The 23,630-nt window shown below is 38.2% G+C and overlaps 1 protein-coding gene across 4 annotated transcripts in view; it reads left to right on the top strand.

The window, feature by feature from the left end:
* The window catches only part of CNKSR2 (connector enhancer of kinase suppressor of Ras 2), a 218,128-nt gene that overhangs the window by 19,580 nt on the left and 174,918 nt on the right, over positions 1-23,630 (top strand). For all 4 annotated transcript variants that reach the window (XM_030448679.1, XM_030448671.1, XM_030448663.1 and 1 more), the window contains exon 2: positions 18,572-18,735. In XM_030448679.1, the coding sequence (XP_030304539.1) occupies positions 18,572-18,735 (164 nt within the window). The remainder of the gene's footprint in view (positions 1-18,571; positions 18,736-23,630) is intronic.

Here is a 23,630-nt window from a genome sequence, read left to right as displayed (position 1 = left end):
CAGTTATTACTAACACCAAATATATTTTTGTGGGCTTGGCAATACAGAAAATATTTATTAAAACAAAGGGAAGAACAGTTGCATATATTTCACAACTTGTAGAATACAATATTTATTCTTGGCAAAATGCCTTAAGGTCTCAGAAACCATAAGCTGTTACAAGCACCTCACAAGGAGACACCTGGGACCTTGCCTCTTCAGATTTCAGCTCAGGGCTTAAGCTAGACAGGGGGCAATACATTAGGTTTTGAGGTTCTACACAGAGATTAACCCCCTGAAATTTAATTATCAGCTACTGCATGTTTAAAACACTTGATGATTTGTTGTGGGATTTTTTATAACAAGTAACACAAGACCAAATTCAGAAAAAAGGGGAATAGAGTTATTTTATCAAAGCATTTTTTGTTAAAGACCAAAAATTAAGGAATATGTCAATACGCCTTATGGTTCTTTAAAACTGTATTAGAATTGATTTCAAAACATATCTGGTATATTAACATTGGGTAATAAAGTTTATTTAATGGGAAAGCTTTTTAACAAATATCTCCAAATGCTGATGTTTTTGAGATTTTCACAATATTCTAAGGTAATAACATTAAGCTCTGAGAGAGACTGTAAAGGGCAAACTTAGGTTATTTATACCTTCCATAATATTAGTTATATTGCTTAGCCTCTGCCTGCTAACAGCTGAAGGACATGAGTAACTGCAGCTTTCTCTTAGAACTAAAGCTTCATTGCCCCGCAAGATGCACAAGCTCAGAATTTCATGAAGCATTAGGGTGACTGCTCTAGTTTCAGTAGGAGCATTCAAGTGCTTGAAGTTAAAAGTGTGGATGACCTCAGAAATGAGGCCCATATTTGAGAAATATAGTGTAGCTGAGGTACGTACACCTCACAAACCTTACTCTGGGGATTTTGTGATTCTGACTTTATTTTTCTGCACTATTAGTACTGTATTTGTGCTAGCATCTAGCATTCAGTTTGCACGTAGTTTGTCCTTTAGTTACTTTATTGAGGATGGTATCTTTTTGGGTGCCAATAGCTTTGAAAATGATGTAATAATGAATAGTTCTGAAGAAGTACTTGTGCACTGAATCTGTTTCTCCACTGTATCTGGGATGAAATGTTTACTTTCTGGGAAGCTGAAAAGAGTAGTTGTCTGTACCATCAGAAATTTTTTCCCGTTATTCTCATCCAAGGCATTTTTAAAACATTACTTTCTCATTGGTTTTATTTAATTGCTTTTAATTAAAAAAAAAAAAAATGGTTGGTCATTCACTGGGCGTTTTTTTCGTCAGGATGGGAAGAGGCCTTCTCAAGATAATGTAGTATTGTTGCTACCAGCTGTCTTAGTTATAAATTTAAAGTCACTAATTTACATAGAAAATATTTTCAAAACTCAAGAATGTTAGGATTTCATGGTTTTAGTTGGGCTGTGAAAGCCCAAACTAAAACCAAAGTCCTTTGTGTCCAAATTAGCCTTCCTCATCCTATGTGCAAAAAGGAGGGGAGAGATATTTTGGGGTGGAGTTCAATAGCATCAGGCCAAACATTGAAAGATTGTTTGCACAGCTGTGTCTAAGCAGTGACCAAACTGTTAAACAACCTAGTGGGGGAAAAATGAATAGAAACTCCTGTTGGCCAGGGGACTGAGTTTCCTGGACAGTGCTCAGGACGTTATGAAGTCATTGCACATGCTGGGTCAAGGCATTTACCCATATTCTCCTCTTGCACTTGGGAATAATTCATGCTTTGTTTTTGGTTTTTTTTGGTTTTTTTTTTTTTTTTTTTGGTTTTTTTGGTTTTTTTGGTTTTTTTTTTTTGTAATAATGTAATTGGATTAAAGCATCTCAACAAAATTCTGTATTGATGAATGGTGTGCTGTAGTGTACTGACCTATAACTTCAATTAGGGAACCTTTCCCTGCCAGTGAACTGATTCACTGATGTCAGAGGAGACAGTGTCTGTATATCTGTCTTGCTTCCTTGCAAATTGTAGATTATGAAACTGGACGACTGAGCAATAATTTGATCAGTGGCATCAGAAGAGCATTAAGCTCCATTAAATGTTGGGTCACCATCAATGTCAGATGAGTATTAAATTATGAATTGCAGCTTAGCAATACTCCTCCAAAAGGCAGCGCTTAGGTTCTTGGCAAGCACAGAACAGTTTATTATGGAACAGATGCTTCAGAGCTTAACATATGACTGAAGTGTCAAGTTGTGTCAGAGAAGATGGGACCAAAACTAATGTGGTGCTCAGATGTCGTGAGACACATGTTAGTGAAACGCTCCCTACCTGAATGATGGGGGTTAAAGGTATTTGTTAATAAGATCTCCTGTTGAATGCTTGGAAGTCAAAGCACTGTTCTGTTTGCCAAAGGCTGACTTCTAATGTGAATAAGTAATAATGAAATTCTCTCTGTAAGTGGTAGAGATGCAGTTGTCCTGATCCTTGCAGGCTGCTCAGAGTTTGAATTTTTATGTAGAAGAAATGTAATTTTCTTCCTTGTTCTGGCACACCATAATATTGCCAGCCAGGTATTTGGAGGATGACTTTGACACCTCTATTGCTAGCCACAGATTTTCCAAGTAACAGCAGCCTGGTGAAACAGCAGCCTGGTCTTTCTGGGTGGCTTCACTGACGCATCAGCTCTCATGCAGAAGCTAAATCGCTGAGACTCTTGTCAGTCTGCTGTATGGCTCCTGACACTTAGGAAAGCTGCATGTTGCAGGAGATGCTGACCTTGGAGCTGTGCAGGGACAGAGAGGAGGATGAAATATTGGATGATAGAATAAAATGGTTTTCCTCTTCCTGCTTATGTGCAAAGAGAATAAGGAAGAGATAGAGACTGAGTAGGTTGGACCATTAGAGTAATGTATGTGCTGAGTAAGATTTTTGCTGCTGGTGGTGCTGGGAATGGAGTGAGAGTGACCTTGATATAGGTAAAGCTTACCTGGTCTTTATGCAGCCTCTATCTTGGCAGTAAGATGGATTCTCCAAGTGGGAATCCTGACAAGATTATGCTTCCCCTCTGGTGAAGGTAGTGGTTACGGTTCCTCCCACAACTGTGGTTAATTTTTTCTTACCTAACTGTAACCACAAGTAGACCACATAGTCTTACTAGTCCAATATCATGGTAGGATATTTTAAGCCATGTTACAGGTTTTCATTTATTAGGGATTGCATTTCTGGTACTCAGTTGTTGCCTACTAAATATTTTATCTGCTTTGCAAAACCCAGAGTACTTCTGTTCTGTGGGAGTGGGCTACAGATGGGAATGCTGCACTTTCAGCTGAAGGAGCCCAGGACAGCTGGGCAGAAGGCAGTGGTCTTCAAGGAGCAATACTGTTGTCTGCCTGCAGGGCAAGCTGACAGAGGCACTGGGACAGTGCAAAACCACTCCACCTGAGAGACCTTCTTCTACCCAGAATGTTCATAGGATTTTCACCTTAAAATTTGGTGTTAATTTCTGTGTTAAAAAGTACAGTCCTAGAAATCTGCATGTCCTAATTTGCTATACTGTTACTTTTCTTTTCAAAAATATACCAAAAAACTATCTGCCTTTTAAATTAAAAGATTAATATTAAAGCTTCAGCTTTCCATTCCCCACTTTTGTCCCTGTTAAAGTTGTGGAACTGGCCATTAGGCAGAGAACTAGTTCCAAAGGGGACCTCAGCAGAACCTGTCAAAAGAAGAGGAATAGCATCTCATCCTTACAGGTATTAGCATTGCCATTCCCTATCCACCATTGCTTAACTTCATGCATGCTTTATTATTAAAAGCTGTGTTATTTCTGAAATAGTTCAAGATAGCGAAGAGACTTGAAAACAACTGAAGAATGTTAAGGTACTACTGTTTCTTAATAGGAGGCTGAATTAATACATAAGCACTATGTGCTTGTAATTAGCTGTGTGATCACAATATCACTATATGATGCAGTGCAAAATCAGAATACATCTAATATATGTTTAAAAGACTGGTTGACATGTGGAAATGATGAAATTTGATACTTGAGAACAGGTACTTGAAATTAATATTTCCTTTGTCTTTAGAGAAAATCAACCCTTTAAATCTCACTCAGATTCTGAAAGTTTATTTTCAAAGAGACCAGAAAAATCCTACATCAGATAACAAGGGCAGTCTTTTCCTTTGGCCTCTAGTGACAAGGAGGAAGGCATGCAAAGTCAGTCAGAATTACTGTAACCAAAATTCTATTAATGCATTCAGCTTTTATGATGACTTGAAATAACCCCTAACCTTATGTTTAGGTACCCTTTTAAGAATAAATACAGAATAAGAAATCACTTGTACAGTAACAAAATGAGTATATATATCAAGTAGTGTTAAACTTTGCAGAGTGAAAGTTCAGGTTTTGTTTAATTTTTTTTCAAGCTTTTGATTTGGTCTGGTGATATGTAACAGAAATACTTAGTATTTTTAAACTGATACACCTTCTTGATTACTTTTTAATGTAAAGTAAACAATGCTTAAATGGACAGATCTGGAACAAGACCAAGCAGTATGGAACAGTTGGCTATACATAGGTATCACAAGAAGTGTTCATTCTGCATTTACCTCCTTTTAATGCGTTTTAGAAATGGGCAGGAATATCCATAATTGGGACTCTTTATCCTACACTGACTTATACATGTATTTAGTTCTATCAGCCAGTGGTATTGAAGGATAAAGGATGAAGATGACACAAAGGGAAATCCAGCCTCAAAATTAATTCAGTGAAAAAACTTTATTTGTATTTCTTTTCCTTTTATTTGATAAGCTATGGCAACAATAGCTTATGGAGCTTGTGGAATTGCTGCTTTGTTAAGTCTCAAACCAGGTTTAGTTCACTGTGCCTTCCCCATGGCTTGGGACAAAGCTGTTTGTAAGCAGGGTTCAGCAAACATTTGAGAGCGTTACTTTACTTTGTGCTGCCTTCTGGAGGACTCTGTATGAAGAGAGGTCTAAGAGTTCTTGCTGATGATGTGTTTTTCGGTGATGTTTCCATTAACTGCTTGAGAGGCCAAGCATGGTGTGCATCTTCCACCTTCCCATGGATGGTTCTTAATGTTGCCTGCAACTGTGGCAAAGTGGAATTTCCCATTAAAAGATCAAAAATAGAATCTGTAGTACAGTGTAGCAGGTATTGTCTAAGATAACCAGATAAAGCCACTGCCCAGCGTATTGCAGAATAGATCAGTGGTGTCAGACATGACAAAATATCTATGCCTTTTGCCTAGTGCTCCCAACCAGGAAGCAATAAACACAGATTTAAGATGCTTAAAAAATACAGAATCATAGATGGTAAGTTGGGCAACACTGACGGTAAGCCAGTATTTGTAAGGGTAAAGTGTGGAGTACTAATGAATGATATGTTAATCACTGTTTTATATTCCAACCTTGCCATGGCAATGTTAAAGTATAGACCTATGAAATTATCCATGCCCCACACTGGGCACCAATAAATCTGTCATGATCTTAACCAGTAACTAGGTGACAGGTGCTCTGTTATTCCCCTGCTACCTTCCCAGGGGAAAATGAAAAGGGGACTAAGAGAGAGAGAGAGAGAGAGACTTTAAGGTTGGGAAAAGAAAAAAAAGGATATGTTTAATGATGATGATTTACAAGTACATACAAATATGGGACCCACACACCTCGGCTGATAATTACTTGCTGACTAGAAAAGTCCCACACTGGACTCAGCAGCAGATGGGAGTGCCCGAGTCCAGGGTCCCAGTGACAGTCTGTGGTAGCCAAGCTTGTCCCTTCTGGGGAGGCAGGAGAAAGTGACCTGTTTTGATGAAAAATGTTCTTCTCTAACAAGAAACCAGAATGCAGGAGCAGCAGCAGCAGAAGAAGCAATGACCCCCCCACTGTCACTGCCAGAGCTGCAACCCAGCATTTGCTGGGGGGTCTGGGGGGGATCAGGGCAGTGTGGCCCCAGGGAATTTTTATCATGGTTCTTTCATACCAGGACACATGGGGCTTTCAGGTTTTCCTTTGAGCTTCCCAGCATTAGGGTTCTGAATTGGTAAAGTAAATGTGTAAATATGCGTACCTTATAAAACATTAGTAGCAGTAAACTACATCATTTTGCACAAATATATGTAGTGTGAAATACTTCTGTTTAATGAAATACATCATCCTCTCTTTGGGAAAGAGTGTCAGGGACAGGTTTCATACCATGAATTTAGTGCTATGCAGTTAATAGTTAAAAATAAATTGCTATTAAATTTGTGTGACACATGCATACATTACTTTCCATGTGAATGTTCATTTTTCTTTCCCCGGGATATAACATTGACACGTCTTGAAAAAGACTAATATGTCACTGTAGATTAATTCACTTTTGAATTCATTCTAATTCTTACTTACTGCCTTTGCTCATATGGCTAAATTGTATCAGCAAGTGATTATGCAAAATGAGAAACTAAGAGCAGCTTAAGTTGTCACTGCAACAGTTGCTTTGATTTTTTTGTTTGGTTTTGTTTTGTTTCTTTTAATTTTTTAATGTATTTACAACTTCTGCAAAGCTGACAACATTATTTTTAAAAGTATATTGCCAAAGCAAATAAAAAAACTAACAGACATGTTTTGCCATGATCCAGTTGTGTGTTGTTTTACAGGTTTAGGGTTCGTACTGTAAGTTTTCCATTATGGATCGTGTTCTGTTTTAATTAGCAAGAGGGAGAGTGGGGAAGAGCAGGCGTGTAAAGTTATCCTTGCATGTAAAGCTCTCTACTTTGAGTATAGTTTGAAGCAGATTGTCTTAGCCATGAAGCCTAAAACTGAAATGTTCTCAACTTCTTGACGCACAGTGAGCCTGTCCGTATCAGAATGTAATAAAGCTGTAGGACTGTTTTTAAAGTTATTTCAACATATTCTATTCAATCACAGATGATGCCATTAGGATTCTGGCCTTAATTCTGAAATCCTTCCTGGTTTAAGGCAGATGGAGAAGGTGAATGCTGAATGATTTTGCTCATATTAGAAGGAAAATCAAATGCAGAGGGAGGAAGAATAATTTGGAGCAGAGATGGAAGTCACAGTATGAGCACTCCTAATCAAGCCTCGTATCTTGTCCGCTATTGCTCCAGAGAGAGGTTCAGTTAAAACACAGCAAAGCTGAGGAATTGCTCATGTTGCAAAATGAATTGGATTGCTTTTTAACATGCTGCTGCTCTGTGTGAAATCTGCAGACCCTGCATGTTGGCATCACCAAATAAATCTTGAAGCCTTATCTGAACCATTAGTAAATTTCTCCAGTGGTGGGAGACAGCGTAAAGTACTGAGGTAAAGGAAATCTTTAATAACTGCTGTTTTATTTCTTTGGGGTCACTGTGTTCCAGCTTGCTCCTAAAGGATGCCTTCTGACATAATAAATTCTTGGCATCACAGCTGGTTTTCGTGGTGAAGAATGCTATTAAAGACTGTGACAGAGCTTATTTTACTGCTTTGCATAATAGCATATATTAGCCTGCGTGAGGGAGGGAGAAAAGGAAAGCCCTTCTTGTGACAACAACAGTGTGTTTAATGTGGCTGCTCCGAAGTGCACTGTAAAAATGCAAACACAGGAAGGCATTTGAAAGAACAACCAGTACTTATTTAATTACTAGTTTAATGTCAAGGGTGTGCTTGCCTTACATAAATATCTTCTGTCTGTCTTACAAATTATACTTGTTTTTTCCTTTTAATATATAAGTCATTCATATTTTGCAGTGGGGTGGAATGTTTCCTGACCTGTTATATGTGAAGTGATGGAAGTGCTGACTATTGGGAGGATGGTTTTTCCCTTCTTCTTCAAGACACTCCTACACATATCAAAGTATTTGACCAGTGATTTTAAGTTACAGATGTCTCTTTGTCATGTGTTGGGGGATGTACAACTTTTTCTGCCCACAACTCTAAAACTGACCCAAATCTCACACTGTGAGAATTGTGCAAGCTGATGCTAAAGAGAGCTCCAGGCCTGGGAATTGCATGGGCGTTCCAACAAGGAAGAATGAATGGGAGGGAGCTCTCTTGGAGTTTGATGTAACTTTCCCTCCTGTCTGCCTGCTGTAGGCTTGGACACTTGGTGACTTTATACTTCCTTTATGAGCTAGTGTGAAGCACAGCTGCAAATAATCATTGGTGACAGTGAAAAGCTGTGGAAAATGAAGACTTTTGTGTCTCAAGTCCTGAGGGGGTGTTTCAGCTTTATAGACCCTCCTGAACTGTTGAAGAAGCCAATACCACACCTATTTAGACAAAGCCTCCTATCCGAGGGGATGTAATGGTTGCATTTCAATGCTTACAGTCATATTTAGGAGTCTGGTAGTTTGTCATTGCTGCTTGTTCAGAGGGCAGGTGCTGTGCATTAGTGGAACTGTGGCATCCAGCAGTGGCCCCAGGGCTGGGACAGGTGGAGGGATGGTTTGGCTTGGGTGCATTATGCCCTCGCTACCCTTTTCCAGCTGTGGCACTGTTCTGTTGGTCATGAGCTTATAGAACCATAGAACCATCTTGGTTGGAGAAGACCTTTTAGATCATCAAGTCTTAACCCAGCACTGCCAAGTTTACCACTAAACCATTTCCCCAAGCCCCACATCTACATGGCTTTTAAATGCCTCCAAGGATGGTGACTCAACCACCTCCCTGTTCCAGTGCCTGACAACCCATTCACTGAAGACATTTTTCCTAATATCCAGTCTAAAACCTGGTGGTTCTCACTTCAGTGAAATTTAATATCGTTAGTGCTCACTGCTTTCTTGACAGATGTGTTGAAGAAATATTAAAAATGAACACTGTTATTAGATGGGCAGTTGCTCTCCTTGTGTAAATGAGTGGTGTAGCCTTTATGTTTGTAGGCACCATAATACACATTTGGCAATGAGTTTTAATCCTGTGTGTTTGGCAATAGGCTCTGTTTTAATCCTGTAAAGTTGCTTTTTGCTAGTACAATATAAACCTATAGAAGCTTTAAAGACAGAAGAACACCACTGAGAAAAACTTTTTGTTGTGCTTGTTCATAAATTGCTTTATATTTTGAGGAAAACCTACTAGTAATAAAGTTAGTCCTTACAGTCAGATGCTTGGTAGCAAGTTTTTATAAAACTTCAAATTCCTACAGTGGTAGTGATGCAGACAGATGTTGTACAAGGGACCATTTTGGGGGAGAAAAATGTTAGCATTTGAGATTTTAAAAAATATCCACTGAAACACAAATCAAAAAAGATAGTAGTTAATGCTATTTAAAACCCTCATTTTATAATGTTAATTGAGAAATGCTTATATGCTAAGATAATTGCAGTGTATTTTAGTTTATATATGACAATTGGAGCATAAATGTAGTGCTTTGAGGACAAAATTACACATTGTCTGAATCTAAGAAACCTTCCCTTTCCTGAGGTACCCTGCAAACTTGAGCAAGTGAAAAATGAGGAGAGTGACTGTGAGAGTGTGAAAACTGCAAAGTGAAGCTGTAGAAATAAAAGCAGCTGTTGAGGGATCCACCTTTATTAGTTATCCAGTTTGAATTTCATGGAGAAAGAGAAGTTGCAAGCATCTTGGGTTAAGGCCATGTCTCCTTGTATATTACTTTGTACAAACTCTCTAGCATCATGGGGCCCTGAATAGGACTAGACTGGCTGGGTCCTTGTGTATCATGAAATATATCATTGAGTGCAAAATGACAATGCCACTTTCTCTTCTTGCTTTTTCCAAAGCTTTGATGGTCCATTCCATGTCCTCAAAGCTGCTTTAAAAAACATAAGGGCATGACTTAAACAGGATAATAATTGAGAAAATTTCCTCTATGAATTTTCAGGGGAGTATTTCAATCAGTGTTTATAAGCTTACAATCTTTATAATGCTTGGACAACTTATTGGAAAACTGATGTTTTTGTTAAAAGATGATATTTAAACAAACACTTCCTTCCCACACCCTATTAGCCAATCTGTTTTTTTGTTCAGAATACAAGTTGGATTCCTTGGGAGGGCGAGTATGGGGATGGAAAGAAAAGAAAAACCACAAGAAACCCACATTACAGTTCAGATATTTCCAATTTATCTCTAGGTGCCCCCCGCCAAGTGTGCTGAACTTCCAACCCTGAGCTAAAAAAATTATTTTTCCCGTTCAATTATGAGAGTGAATGCACATATTCACATCCCATACCCATTGTAGCTGCTCTAGGCCCCTGCAGTTGGGTGTTGTGTAATTCAGAAATAAATTGATGCACTCCTTTGATTAGATTAATTTGAGGGATTCCTGATATTTAATTATGCTGTGGGTTGTTTAGCAAGCTCCTCTCCTTTCCACTAGCAAAGAGATTTCTTCTGCCATTATCAGCCACACGAACTTTTCAGCACACTTCAGCATTTCTTCTGTGCAAAGGCCACAGCTGTAGTTGAACAATGAGGTTGTTGTAATCCAATAACAAGAGTCCTAAATATAACAATAATTATAACCTCTTACATTGAGAACAATATTGATAATCAGGGATACTAGTCCTTGAATTTCATAGAAATAGAGCTCAATAGTGGTTGTTACAGTCTTATCCATGTTTTAAGACTTCAAATACTTTGCAAAACTTGTATGTGTTTGAGCTTTACTATACAGATGGGTGTGATGGAAACAAAAATCACCCAGATAAATATAAATGATTACAGTTATCAGCAGCTAAACAGAAAACTTTGGATATTCTTCTTGTAATTAACAAGTCTTACTTGCCATAATGATCTCTGATTATAAGTAGTCTAACCACAAGGAACAATTTTGTTGAAAATACCTCCTATTTGACACTAGACCCAGTTTTTTCTTTAAACCATGCTTGTTGTTAGTCTACATTTTCTGGATCTCTTTTTTTTTTTTTTTAAGATTCATTCCTTTTTCCAAAAAAACCTTTAAAAAATTGGTCAGTGTAAAATTTTTTTTAAAGTTTTAAAATAGAGCTGGTGATGAGCCATGTATGATCCACTCAGTCTTGATGTTTCTGCAGTTTTCTGATTAATACCATCGCCCTTTATTGCCAGTGTGGTCATACAGTTAATATATCCAGGACGTGTAAGAATCCATGATCATGAAAAAAAAGTGCATCTGTGGTCAAGTGACAGCAGACACTTCAGAACAAAATTTGATTTTTAGTTACAGAATTCATAGTGACTCGGGACAGCATTTGTATCTCAAACTTCCATTTTCAAGGCAGTGCTGTCGCTAATACACTCCCTGACTCCCAGGTTCTCTCCTAGGATAATGCTCTCCCCTCATTCACCAGTTGCTTTTCCTTTGACCAACCTATTCCTGGCTAGGACCTTGAAAAGAGCAGAGAAACATGCAAGGTTTAAAAAGTGTTCTTTTTGTTGTTTTGTGCATCTCTTGAGGAGCTCAGTATGATACACATTATTTACCTAAATTTACCTAAATAAATAAATTTACTTCTGCTCTTAGTAGCCAGGATCTTGGCATTTATATTACTTTCAGGAAGATGCTGAGTTTAGATTATAATGCTGCTTCTCATGTTTGCATCTTCTGTCTTTTGAGTTCTTCATTAATAAATTTAATGTGCTTTTCTGGATGTAGCAGTACATACCTAGGGGATACAAACTGGGTTTTTTAATGTATTGTGTTTCTCTGTCTAAAAATTTAGTTTTTAGTTAGCAGTGCTTTTCAGCTGTTTTTTTTTACTATGAACTGTTAAAGATCCCTAGAGAAAAATACATCTACCCTGAAATGCACATGGAAAAATGTAATCTTATATTGTATTCAATGAATGTGTTATGTTTGGACAAACAATTATTTTAGTCTTCTCTGTCATTGTTAATGTTTGCTTTTAATGCTTTTGGAATTATCTTTGACTCATATTTACAGAGACACAGTGAGGAGTGTGAGAGACGATAGAATTTAATAATTCTTTAGAGTGAAGGACAAATACATTTTGCAGTTAGAGGGCATTTGCCTGAAATCACAGGGAACCAGTTCACGAAATGATTGTGTTGCTATTTTGCAATTCTTTTTCTTCATTAATCCTGTACTGATTCATAAATCTAGGGCCTTCAATTCATTATTTTGTTTGCTCCTGTTTTAAATATATTTTAGTATTCCCAATCCAGAATTAAATCTGCTTCCGGTGTTTCTTCTGCCATCCTACCTGCAGTGTGCCTCTGGGGTAGGGCATTACTTTTTTTCAGCCATCCTGCCCACAGTAGGCATTTGCCATCTACAGCACTTAAAACATGCTCTTTGCTCCATCTTTTGGCACTGATAACTGCGACATCTGTTTGTCACATATGAAGCCCAGGAGGTGCTGAAGACCCCGAAACAGTGAACATCCCTTCCATGAGCATCCCTTACGTGGGCAGGAGAGAATTATCTTTGCCTCTCAGGTGGGGAAGCAGCTGGCTTGGCTTGTGCCCGGTTTCTGTGGTGACATTCAGGTTGAGAGACATGGAGAGACATGGGGAGTTTCCAAATGCCCATCTCCCATGAACAGATTGTGGGGAAACCTAGCCTTTCCTAGTCTTCCCTCTGATCCTCTGGGTCTTCTAGGGAGGAAACATGAGCCCATACCCAAAATAGAAGCAAGCAGGGAGAATTGCCCACTCTGGGTTGCCTGCAGAGCCTTTGCCCAGGAGCAGCTGTCTGGTTGAGATGGAAGAGAGGGAGAAGTTTTATGGTTGGTCATCTTGCTCTTTGACATAAGCGAGGCTTGTCTTTTTGTGTAATTAAAGTGAAAAGGGTAGAAGCCTACCAGCTCTGGATTAATAAAGTCTAGGTGCAAATGTGTAAGACATAGCAAAATGTTTTAACTTATCAGGAACTCAGTTAAAAAATTAAAATTGGAAACATACATAGATGTGTGCAGTTTCAAAGGTTATTCCTTAAGAATAATTGGCTTTAGGCATATTTAATGGTGAACAATGAGAAAACAACTATGATTTTTTTCAGGAGCATTTCATGTTTTAGTGGTCCCTTCCATCATGTTAGATTAAGTAAAAATTTTGCAAATAACAGTGCATAATATGAAGACATTAGATAGGGCTATATAAATGCTCAATTTATATTAAACTTTGGTTTGTTTGTTTTTTTTTTTAATGACTTGTTAAGTTCTGTGCTACAGTCCATATCCCCTCCTGTGCAAAATTATTCCATGTATTGCTTCTATGTTACTTCTTTTCAGTAAATGCTGGGTTTACAGAAAAAGGACTTGCAAAGGGAAGTTGTCAGTTGGCATCTGCATTCTGGTTTACCAGGACAGCATAAAAATATACTCCTATGTAAAGATGCAATGTTCATCATCTTTCCATTAACCCCAATCTGAACAGAAAGCTAATAAGATCACAAGATCTGTTATTTTCACTGTAACTTTCAAATCTTAAGGAAAAATTCTTTTGTCACAAATTTGGGGAAGAATATTCTACTTGGTTGCCACTTTTTTTAGAACTGTATCTTGTCGTGTATATCTGAGCAGCTGATTACAAATTTTACTTCAGATCGAGCCACAGAAAAAGCCTATTTAAATACTTTTTAGTCTCTTAGAAGTGAGAGGAAATGCTGGACTGTTTGCAGAGAAGGAGCAGGCTGTGCAATCAGAACCTGAGGATATATTTCTTGGAGAAGGTAATTTGCCTTAGAATTACCACAGATGTGCATAACCTGTTCTGACACTGAATGACAAGGCAGTTTGTTGGTTTGCTTGTTTCCAAAGCTAACCTGTTAGACATATCAAAGTGATACAGTACCTAAGAGAGGTCATGAGGTGTGCAGTTGTGTTACTAGTTAGGAGATTACAAGAATGGAAGATTTCCCTGGAGGATATCACTGCCTCTTGCAGTCATATTCCAGAGAATCATACGAGTCAAAAAATGAAATGAAACATTTCTTGATCAGTTTCTACTGTGCATTTCTAATAAAAGGCATTTATTTGCATAGAAATCTCTCCGATTTTGCATCAATGAGGCATTAAAAAATTGTTTGTGATGGATGAACTCTCACTTGGCACACATAAGGTAGAACTGAATGGCAAAGTAGAGGGAAACAAACTAAGTCTAATGTGCTCTGATTGCCAGAGAAACTTGTCTAGAGGAGGATTTTATTTTTTTTTTTAATGTTAAAAGCACTGACTGTTCCGAACAGTTCTTTCGGAGGAGCTTTCTTGACTTTTGCTTCGTTTTTTATTTCTTTAGTCCCACAGAGAGGTAGAGCTTGCTTGAAACTTAATTAAAAGAGTTGCTCCTTTTCTGTTAATGCACAGGATAGTCCATCTGTGTACATAACACTTCAAGGGTCTACCAGCTGGCAAAGGTATGCAAATGTGTTAACTTCTCAAATGCTCTTCTAGGTCCCAATTGAACCATCAGGTAATAAGTGGGATCTGGGCAGCATTGCTAGGCTCTGTGGCTGGTAAGCTTAGGTGGAAGGCATGCAGGGTAGGGGATTACTTGGGTAGGTAGCATCCTTCAATGCCTGTGTTATTTTTGGAGCACAAGACTTGAGGAACCTGTCAAGATAAAAAGCAGGCTATGTTAGGTTATGTTATATAGTGTTTCCTTTAAAGAGTAGGTCTAAAAGGAAGAAGAGTACCCTCACAGGATTTTACCTTACACTCTCTTTTTACTGGAATGTCTGTATCTTTACACATACTCAAAAAACCTTGGAGTTACTTTGTGTGAGGACTAGAGCTGCTCAATATGAGACTGTTCTGTGTGTATTGACATCACCAAACCTGTTTGATATAATATGGAGCATTACACTTCCAAAATATAATAACAAACCTGATTTTTATACAGAGGCCACTGTTCCTCAAATATCCAGGACTGCTAGGTGCTTGGCAACCTTAATTGCACCCATGGACAGAAACAAGGAGTAGTACATCAAACTGAGTTATTTTCTGGGATTCCCGTGGTGTGTGGGTTGTGTGACATGCTGTGAGATGAGGGTATTTGGGGTAGAAGAAGAGCAGACCACTCGTTAGAAAAATTTCTTCCTACACTGAGGTTGGGTAGACACCAGACTTGGATGGATATTGTAACAGACAGAGCACTCTTAAGAAAGCTGTGCTTCTCTTGTTAGTTCTAGGGTGTCTCTATGGACCCCAGGAATCTGATATTTTTTGGTACATCTTATCTGGTCCCTGGCATTATCAGCCAGGAATGCCTGTTCCTTCCTGTTCCCCTCCTGTTGATCTGAACACAGCAGTGGCTGATGGGCTGCTGGCAAATAGGGCTGTTTTTGGCCACCATGGCTCTGAGGACAAAAGGTGTGTGTGAGAAATGCTGGCAGCCTTTTTGTTTTAGTATTAATATTATTATTTTTAAAATAGAATGACAGAAAGAAATAAATTTAACTGGATATTCTGTTTAAGAAAGAGAGGAAGTAATTGTGGCAAGGTAAACTGAAAATGGCACACAATCTGTGGTTAAATTATTTTGTTCTTTACTGGCTGTGCCTTTTAAAAAATATGTGAGTCAAACAATTACCCACAATATTTTTGTTGTCTTAAAGTTTTTTCTTACCCTCTATGAACTATATGCACCCATCTATTAATATATCTGAATTACAAAAATACATAGATAACAGGAGGAGGAAGAGTAATGGTTTTATTTAGAATTAGCTGTCAGTAAGTGTTATTAAGTACATCTGTCATGTCTTATTCTGGCTTTGTGTTGCTAGTCTCTTAGCTGGGAATGAATTTTTTTGATACCTGATGACGTTGAGTATTTTAATGTTATTATTCTCATTCATCAGTCTAGGTAAGCAGTGTGGTACTTAAGTTCAGGGATATCTGAAGTGCTTACTGCCTTCCTTCTTAGTCATTTAGCAAAAGCACATCTATGGCGTATTCTTAATACATTTTTAGATGAAGTGTTTTATGTATTGTCAAGAGTATTCAATTTCTCCCAAAAAAGAAATGCCATTAGACATGGGACTGTGCTTGTAAAACAGTTCATACAGTTAATATATCACATGGAAAACTGGGGCCAAGAAGGGCTTTTGGAGAAAATACATACAAGTATGGATAAATCAAGAAGGTTCAGATCAGATAATTCAAGATAATGCCATCATGTATGTATGTTTGAACAAGTAAAGTGGATTCAAAAAAATCTGAGGAATTTTTTTTCCTTTTACTGCTTAAATTTGACATCTAAATGAGTAGTGTTTGACCTTAAAGAGATTTTTTGTCTTTTTTTTTTTGTGCCCATGTGTGGCAACCAAGTAATTTTATGTATCAGGCTTGGTGGTTCTGATAATTCAGTTTCCCCTGTGCTGGGGGAATGTAACTTAGAATTAAAGTTTTAGTAGATCATTGCTCTTACTGAAAGTATAACAATTTGTATTTTCTTTGTTGAAGGATTAGGGAGAAATTTTTAGCTCCTTACAAGCCAGTCAAGCATATCTAAGAGCCAGGCTGCATACAAAGATACATGATCAATCCTGGATCACCATTTTTGTTCTCTGCTAATACGTTGTAATAGTGTATATATCTGATTTGAGCAATTTTAGTTGATTAGAATGGGAAATTAATGAAAGACATGGCTCCAAATGCTTGATTAAACTAGACCATTAAGTGGCTGTGTTTCAGAGGTAGAAAAGCAGGTGTCAGGCTCCGGAAGGACGTGGTCAGAGGCTGCTGGAAATGGACAGCTGCTAAGGAGAATTTCTTGAGTCTTAAGCCTTGTATATTTGATTTACATTCTGATTGCATGTGGTTTAGTTTTGGTATGTGAATTCCGGAAGGTAAAGCCATGGGAAGATTGTGCTGGTGTGTTGTAGCAAGGGCAGAGTGTGGGTGATGCTTGCCTAAGGGCTGAACCAAGAGCCACAGGCTGGCCTTGCACTGGGGCATCCCTGTCTGCAGTACCAACATGTTTCTCATGTGTATATCTTTGGAGGTGTGGTTACACCCTAAAAAGGGTGAATGAGAACCAAAAATGCTACCGAACCAGTTTCAAAGAATACTTACGCTATTAGCTGGGGCTCTTGTGAGTCAGCTGGGGCTCATCAGTCAGATCAATCTTTTCTCCAGGTTTTTCAGACATTTTGATTAGCAAGTAAAAATGTTCTCACTTCATTGCAACCTAATGACCAGACATTTTTTCAACATTAGGGAGAGACATATGTGCTGGCTGGGATTGTTTGGAGATAAGAAAGGTGGTATCTCACAAGAAGCTGCTCAATTAATGCATTCAGGTTTTTGTCACATATTGCTCCTTGGTATCAATCATGTTGGAAGGTATTAAGACAGAAATTTTAGATGGACTATGAAATACCCAAGAGTCTTTTTTATTGTCTTGGCACAGGGATGGACACACTGCAGAGCTTCCACCTACTTGCCTCGTCCTCTTAGGCAAAGATTGATGGGGAAGGGACACATGGGATTATATCATGTTCAACAGCCATCTTTGCTTCAACTGAAAATATTTCATCAGTTTCATGTCTTTAGACTTGACATTCAAACAGAACAACTAGGATAGGGAAGGCCCCAAAGCAGGTCCTGTACAACCCTACACTCATCTGTGCCACAAGCAAACGTGTTGCATGCACTTCTGGGATCTAATTTGGCACAGTGGGTGTGTTTCTGCTTCCCAATTATCCTGTTCTGGAGAGTGCACCCAGGTCTTGATTGGAGTGGCTTTTCATGCTCTGTAAGCATTTGTGTGCTGTGTGACCCCATACAGATTCTCAACAGAGCTACATTAAGCTGGGTTTGCTGCTGCAGCTGGGGTGCAGTTTATGCATTTGCAATGCTACTGCTTTTCTTTTTCTCTAGAGCCCTTTGCAGCCTGTTCTGATGGCTGGCAGGCTCTGTGGGCCATCAGGTAGCACAGCAGGGTATGAAGGGTCTTTGAGTAGGAGAGTTGCTATGAGGTGGCACTGCCATTCTGTGTGGCACTGCATGGGGCACTGTAGTCAAGAGTCTAATGAAGAGATGGGTTTCTAGCTGGAGGGCATCTACAGCAGCTGCTCCACACTATGTGACATCCCACAGCAGAGATATGCTGGGTGGGAGGTTTAGAGGCACTGGAAGCTATTTACTCCTGGCTGTGTGGCACTAAGTGTATTAACACTCCCGTTATAACCTTTGACTGTGTCTCTGATACAAGTGTTTTCCCTTATTTCCAGTCTCTTACAGTGCTGTTAGAATTAACACCATCTGTTGACATATCCCTTCCCGTGTTTCCTCACATCCTCTCCCCTCCCTGATGTAATGGAGGTATTACTAAGTTACCTTTTTATTAGGAGCTGACAGATATGCACTAATAGCACAGGATAATACAAGAACTACAGATATGTATTAATAGCACAAGATCTGAGGGCGCTGTTCAGGGCTCAGGAGTGGATGGTATCATCCATAAGTGGAAAAGCCATGGTTGCTATAGCTATTCAAACCTCTTGATATCTGGATAGCATAAAATTTTGTGTAGTGTTGAAATATTTCTCTCAAAGACAGGGCAAATATCTTCCATTGTCTCTTTTTTTTTTTTTTTTTTTTTTTTTTTTTTTTTTTTTTTTTCCCCAGCCCATTTTGATCTCCTTTGCCAGTACAAAATGTTGCTCAGCTTTGTCTTCCTTTCTTCTGTTGTGTTTCTGCAGGTCTTGATGATTGCCTGCAGCAGTATATTAAGAACTTTGAGAGAGAGAAGATTAGTGGTGACCAGTTACTACGCATTACTCATCAAGAACTGGAGGATCTTGGAGTCACACGAATTGGCCATCAGGAGCTGATCTTGGAAGCAGTAGACTTGCTCTGCGCACTGGTAAACTTCTTGGGACAAAAGCCAGGGTGTGGGGGACTGAGCAGTGTTTGCATATCCACAGTCTGTGCATTCAGGTTTCTATTCCTAAAGACTAAGTCTTTTGAGAAAGTCCTGGCATGTAATATATGAATACTTTAAACCAGAACATGGTTGAACAATGTATGAACAATTTTAAACCAGAGCCAAGATAAAGAGCAATATCTACTGATAAGATGCTGCTTGTTAAATAAATTGGTATCAGAGCCTGGAGGCTTGCATATCTGTCTTTGCAGAAGGAATGCTTATCTGAAATCACAAAAGGACTAGACTAGGTTTGTTTTGGGATGTAAAACAATTATATATGTGAACACAGTAATTGAGTGCTGGTTGCCCTTTACAGACAAAATGTCCTGATGTCAACTGTGTCTTTTTTCAGTGATCTTTTCACGCAAATTGTGTCTTAGATGCCTGTTCAATCTTGCTGAAACATAACTGCTTTTATTTCACAGTAGAAAGGATTAAACGCTGAAATAATTATCTTAGGTGCAAATAATACATACATCTTCGATAGAGCATATAGAGGGATTTTGGTAATGTTCTTTTCAGTCAGGTCACGTTAGGCAAAACTGGCATTATCCCCTTGGTGACGGGTGTGGTGCTGACTTCACCCTTCTTACAACTTTCTGTGTCTGTCTGTAAAGATTAGTGATGGGTTAGGCACACTGTCTGCCTTCTCCATGTAGGAAGGATTGTGAACAGCTCCTCCAAGATGTACTTGACTGCCTAAGTGGTGTTTTGTGTTTGTTTTTTTTTTAAAATGTGTGCTACTTTTCCAAGCCTCAGAAGCAGCTTTAAGAAAGCTGAATCCCAGTAGAGGCAATCAAAGATGGTAAGCTGAAAGGCTCTTCAGAAGGGCTTGTGGATTCTCAGTATGCAGCAGCTTTTCTGAATATCCTGTTGTTGCATCTTTGGGAGATAGATGTGAGGGGTAATGAAAAGAGTGAAAAGATAAATAAAAAATGCAAAAGAAAAAAAATGCAAAAGTAAAAAAAGGAAGAAAAGCTTTTCCATACGGGAGGACATTTGGTTTTTAATATGTGTTAGTTTCTCTTCTTCAGAGTCATGTTTCTAATGATGTTCCAAAGTGGCTTAATGCAGTAAGTTAACTCATTTCTTTGTTTTTTAAGTAGTGCAAAGGATGTAGTCCTAAAAAAATGCACTACTGATATGGAAGGAAACTTTTCTCATCAGTGCAAAAGGAAACAAGAAACTGAATGTTTTAATTAGCTGAACTGAATCTAATTTAGGGTAAACATTGATGACCATTCTTCTCAGGCTCACATGGAGACAGATTGTGGCTCTTTCAAAAATAATCTGTTTTCACAGAAAAAGAACTTGTTTATTAGCTGATATTTTTTCCCCTGGATATGTAATTGCAGATGTTATCTTTAGACAAAGAAGCACAACTTGTCTTTGTAGTTACTTTATCTTAGGCAAAAGTGTATGAAACTCAGTTGAATATAAAATAAGGAATTTTGACAAAGTCCAACACTGCAACCTTAATTCATGCAGCAATTTCTACTTTCCTGGTCTTTGTTGCACATACAGCACTGTCTGCTTTTCTGAGTTCATCTTAAAGGAAACTTCAGCACTGAAACACAGTAGCATGGGTTCAGATCACAGTTTCTCATTTAAACTGAGGTTTCTGCAGTCTCACAATTGGCTCCTGATGGCTGCTTAGGGATACAAAATGTGATTGTTGTATTGATTTTAGTGGATTTAATTTGAATTTATTGTTCACCGATAAGATAAACCTCCTAGGAAATTTAATTCAGAGCCAATCCCTTTGGCTATGGTGGTCCTATACTTGCAGGCTTTCCCTTTTTATTGCATCAGTATCTGTCCTGTTTAGTGCTCTTCTGTTCTCCTGATTAGCCTCTAACTGGATTGTTTAAGAAATCTTTAGACCTATGACTCTCCAGTGTAGGGTAGTTGCTAGTGCAGGTAGTCACTGTGCAAAGATTTTTAAAATAAAAGTTATTACTAAAAGTTATATATTTTTTTCTTCTGTTTCACAGAATTTTCACAGAAGTTTCATGGTAGAATTTGGTGTGAGTTTCAAGGGTACCATCCAACTGAGTATCTATTTGGATGATGGAGATAATGGGTGGCATAGTAATGCTAATTTTGCCTTGCAAGTGTAATTTTTGTTTTTAAAATAATCATTATAAACCAAAAGGACTGTAATTTCTGATTCTTCTTCCCATTCTGTCCATGTTCACGAATGATCACTTAAACAGTTTTTGGCATCAAAATGGAGGCAGACAGAACCACTTTCTGCTGTTTATTCCTGCTTCCACTCTGCAGGGGAGTTTGCAAGATAGAGTTATTGTCAGTGAAGAAAACTTCTGAAATGTTGATAGGTGATGTGTTTTAGGATCCTCTTTCCTCCTACCCTGCTTCCCAGCAAATTTTGGGGGTAAATTACTACCTGCGGTTTCTGCCCATTCAGCTGTGGGTAGTGGCAAACCAGCTGTTTGTGTTGCATGCCTGCCATTCACAGGGCAACATTTTCTACGTGAAGGAAAGTGGAGAACCTGAAAAAGCATATTTGGATGGTATGAAGAGAGCATGGGACCACCTTAACTCAGACAGAAGCTATTGAACAGTGCTAAATAGACGAACTGCTTGTTGTAAAAATAGTTGGGAACCAATTAAGATTGATAGCACTATTTACAGGATGTTCTTTATTGATTTTTGACAGTAGGGGGGTGGGTGGCTTTGGTCTTTCTCGGTATTTTCTTCCTGTCATAAGCATTTGTAACAAATAGATCCTTCTCCCAGTGTTCATTAGCTGGTGAGAAAACAAACAGTACCTGTGTTATCCATCTTAGTATGAGTCTCTCATGGCTGCTAGGCTGCCATGTCATGCTCTTGACAAGACAGCAAGAATCCTGGGGGTGAGATTCACAGTTTTTCTTTTCCTATGGTGCTTCAAAGAAGGAAGAATAAAGGTTTTGCCCAGCTACTACTACTGTTACAGGTCACATTTGCTGATAATGATGGGGGCATGTATATCACATACCAGCACTGAAGCTGAACGTGCTCCAGGAGAGAGCAGGCAATGTAACAAATGTGGTTTGTTTCTTCACTTTCTCCTTCAATCTGTGATTATCTTGTTTCAGTGTGGTTTTGTCTTTCATAAAATCCATATGTCAAAAAGTACAAGATAGATGATATAATATCTGTGCTTAAAAGTAAGAAGAAGTGAGGTCTGTGATGGTATTTCGTTGTTGCATGGCTTTTGATCAGTCCTTGAGGAAAAACCATGATGTAGTTAAGCCTGCAGAGTTGCTCTGATTCTGGCAAAGCATGTCTCTTGTCTCTTTCTGTTAAAACCAAGACATGAATCCAAGAACACACTAGGTGCACAAAGGGGTAGATTCATGCTTGATGTGGATGTGTTTATTCATACTGACAAAAGCTCAAAAAATAATTGACACCTCAAAACAGCTTGAAAAATGTTAAACTAAGAAACTGCATGTCTAGCTCTAGAGATACAAGAAAAAGAGGATAGCAGTATATTCAGTATATAAAAGGTACATTTGTTCACCAGTTATGAAATTATCATCTAGCTCCAGCTTCAATATGATCTTTTCCAATGTATGTGTGATAGTGAATCTGGTCTACAGTTACATTTAATCAGTAGACAAATGGCAGTGTAGCAGACCTTCATCAACACATAAAATGCAATGAGCCATGTTTCTCTCATGGTTGCTTTAAGACCTGGAGGTAAACAAACAAAGCCAAGAGAAAATAAATTGAGGAAAAGCTAAGGTGATGCTTATAAAAAAGGAATACATACAGAAGAGCAGATTACTTAGATAATGTCATCAGATCATTTTACTGTCTTCAGTCTTGGAATACCTCTGGAAGTCTTGCAGCTCCTGAAATACCTACCTGGGCTGCAGAAAGCAATGAAATGACCATAATGCTTTTTCCATCATCTGTTTGTCAAGAGGTGGTGTTTCATTTATCAAAACTGAGTATCACCATATTTTCCTCACTGTCCATGGACTCAATTTTATATCTCCTTGGAATCATATTTTTCCCAGAAAATTCTAGCCTTTTTCTCTCAGTCTGGAGAATACAAAGACTAAAGGCCACACAGCCAAAGATATTTTTGAATCATCCCAATGCCTTGATACATGAGGAATTTTTGCTTGTTCTTCTTCTCAGAAATATCATTTATATTTTGCTTCAATTAACATTAAATTAGATTTGTTTGATTTAAAACATTTTCAAATATACTTTTAAAGGGGAAATATTTTCTTGTAAGAAGATAAGAATATTTAGAAATCTTCACAAATTACTTTTGAGTGCTTTAGTTTTCTTTAAACAAAGAACCTCGTAGAGTTCCTGTGAATTTGCAAAATCCTTCTTCAGAGAATCTGCATTTGTGCAGAGTAAAATTTGGTTAAAAAACAAAACAGTTTTTGCTTGGTACAACATACTGATTTCAGTATTGGTTTCAGTACCTATTTTCTTAAATCATCTATGGCTGCACAGGAACTTATTATACACTGTGTATTTAAATCTGTAAAGCTAGAAGATTGCAGCAGATGAAATAGCACTATTGTTTGGCAGAGAAAACATTGGTGTGCACTAACAGCATGAAATTAGTTACCATTTACCAGTAACACAAAACATTTATATGCAAATGACTGTAAAAAATAGACCTACTTTACTCATGAATGATTGGATTCCTCTTAAGAATTATGTGTTTTATCTTAGTTTTATCTTCTTGCCATTTCTCACACAGAAATCCTTTCCTTTGCCCTTATCACTAGTCAGATCTTAAAATGACTTTTGTCAGTAGCAGTGAATATTAGACTTAATCACTGCAGTGCTAAATG

This window comes from Calypte anna, chromosome 1 (assembly GCF_003957555.1).
Source record: "Calypte anna isolate BGI_N300 chromosome 1, bCalAnn1_v1.p, whole genome shotgun sequence".
Classification (NCBI taxonomy): domain Eukaryota; kingdom Metazoa; phylum Chordata; class Aves; order Apodiformes; family Trochilidae; genus Calypte; species Calypte anna.
Note: the sequence above shows the minus strand (reverse complement) of the source record. Positions and strands in the feature narration are given on the sequence as shown.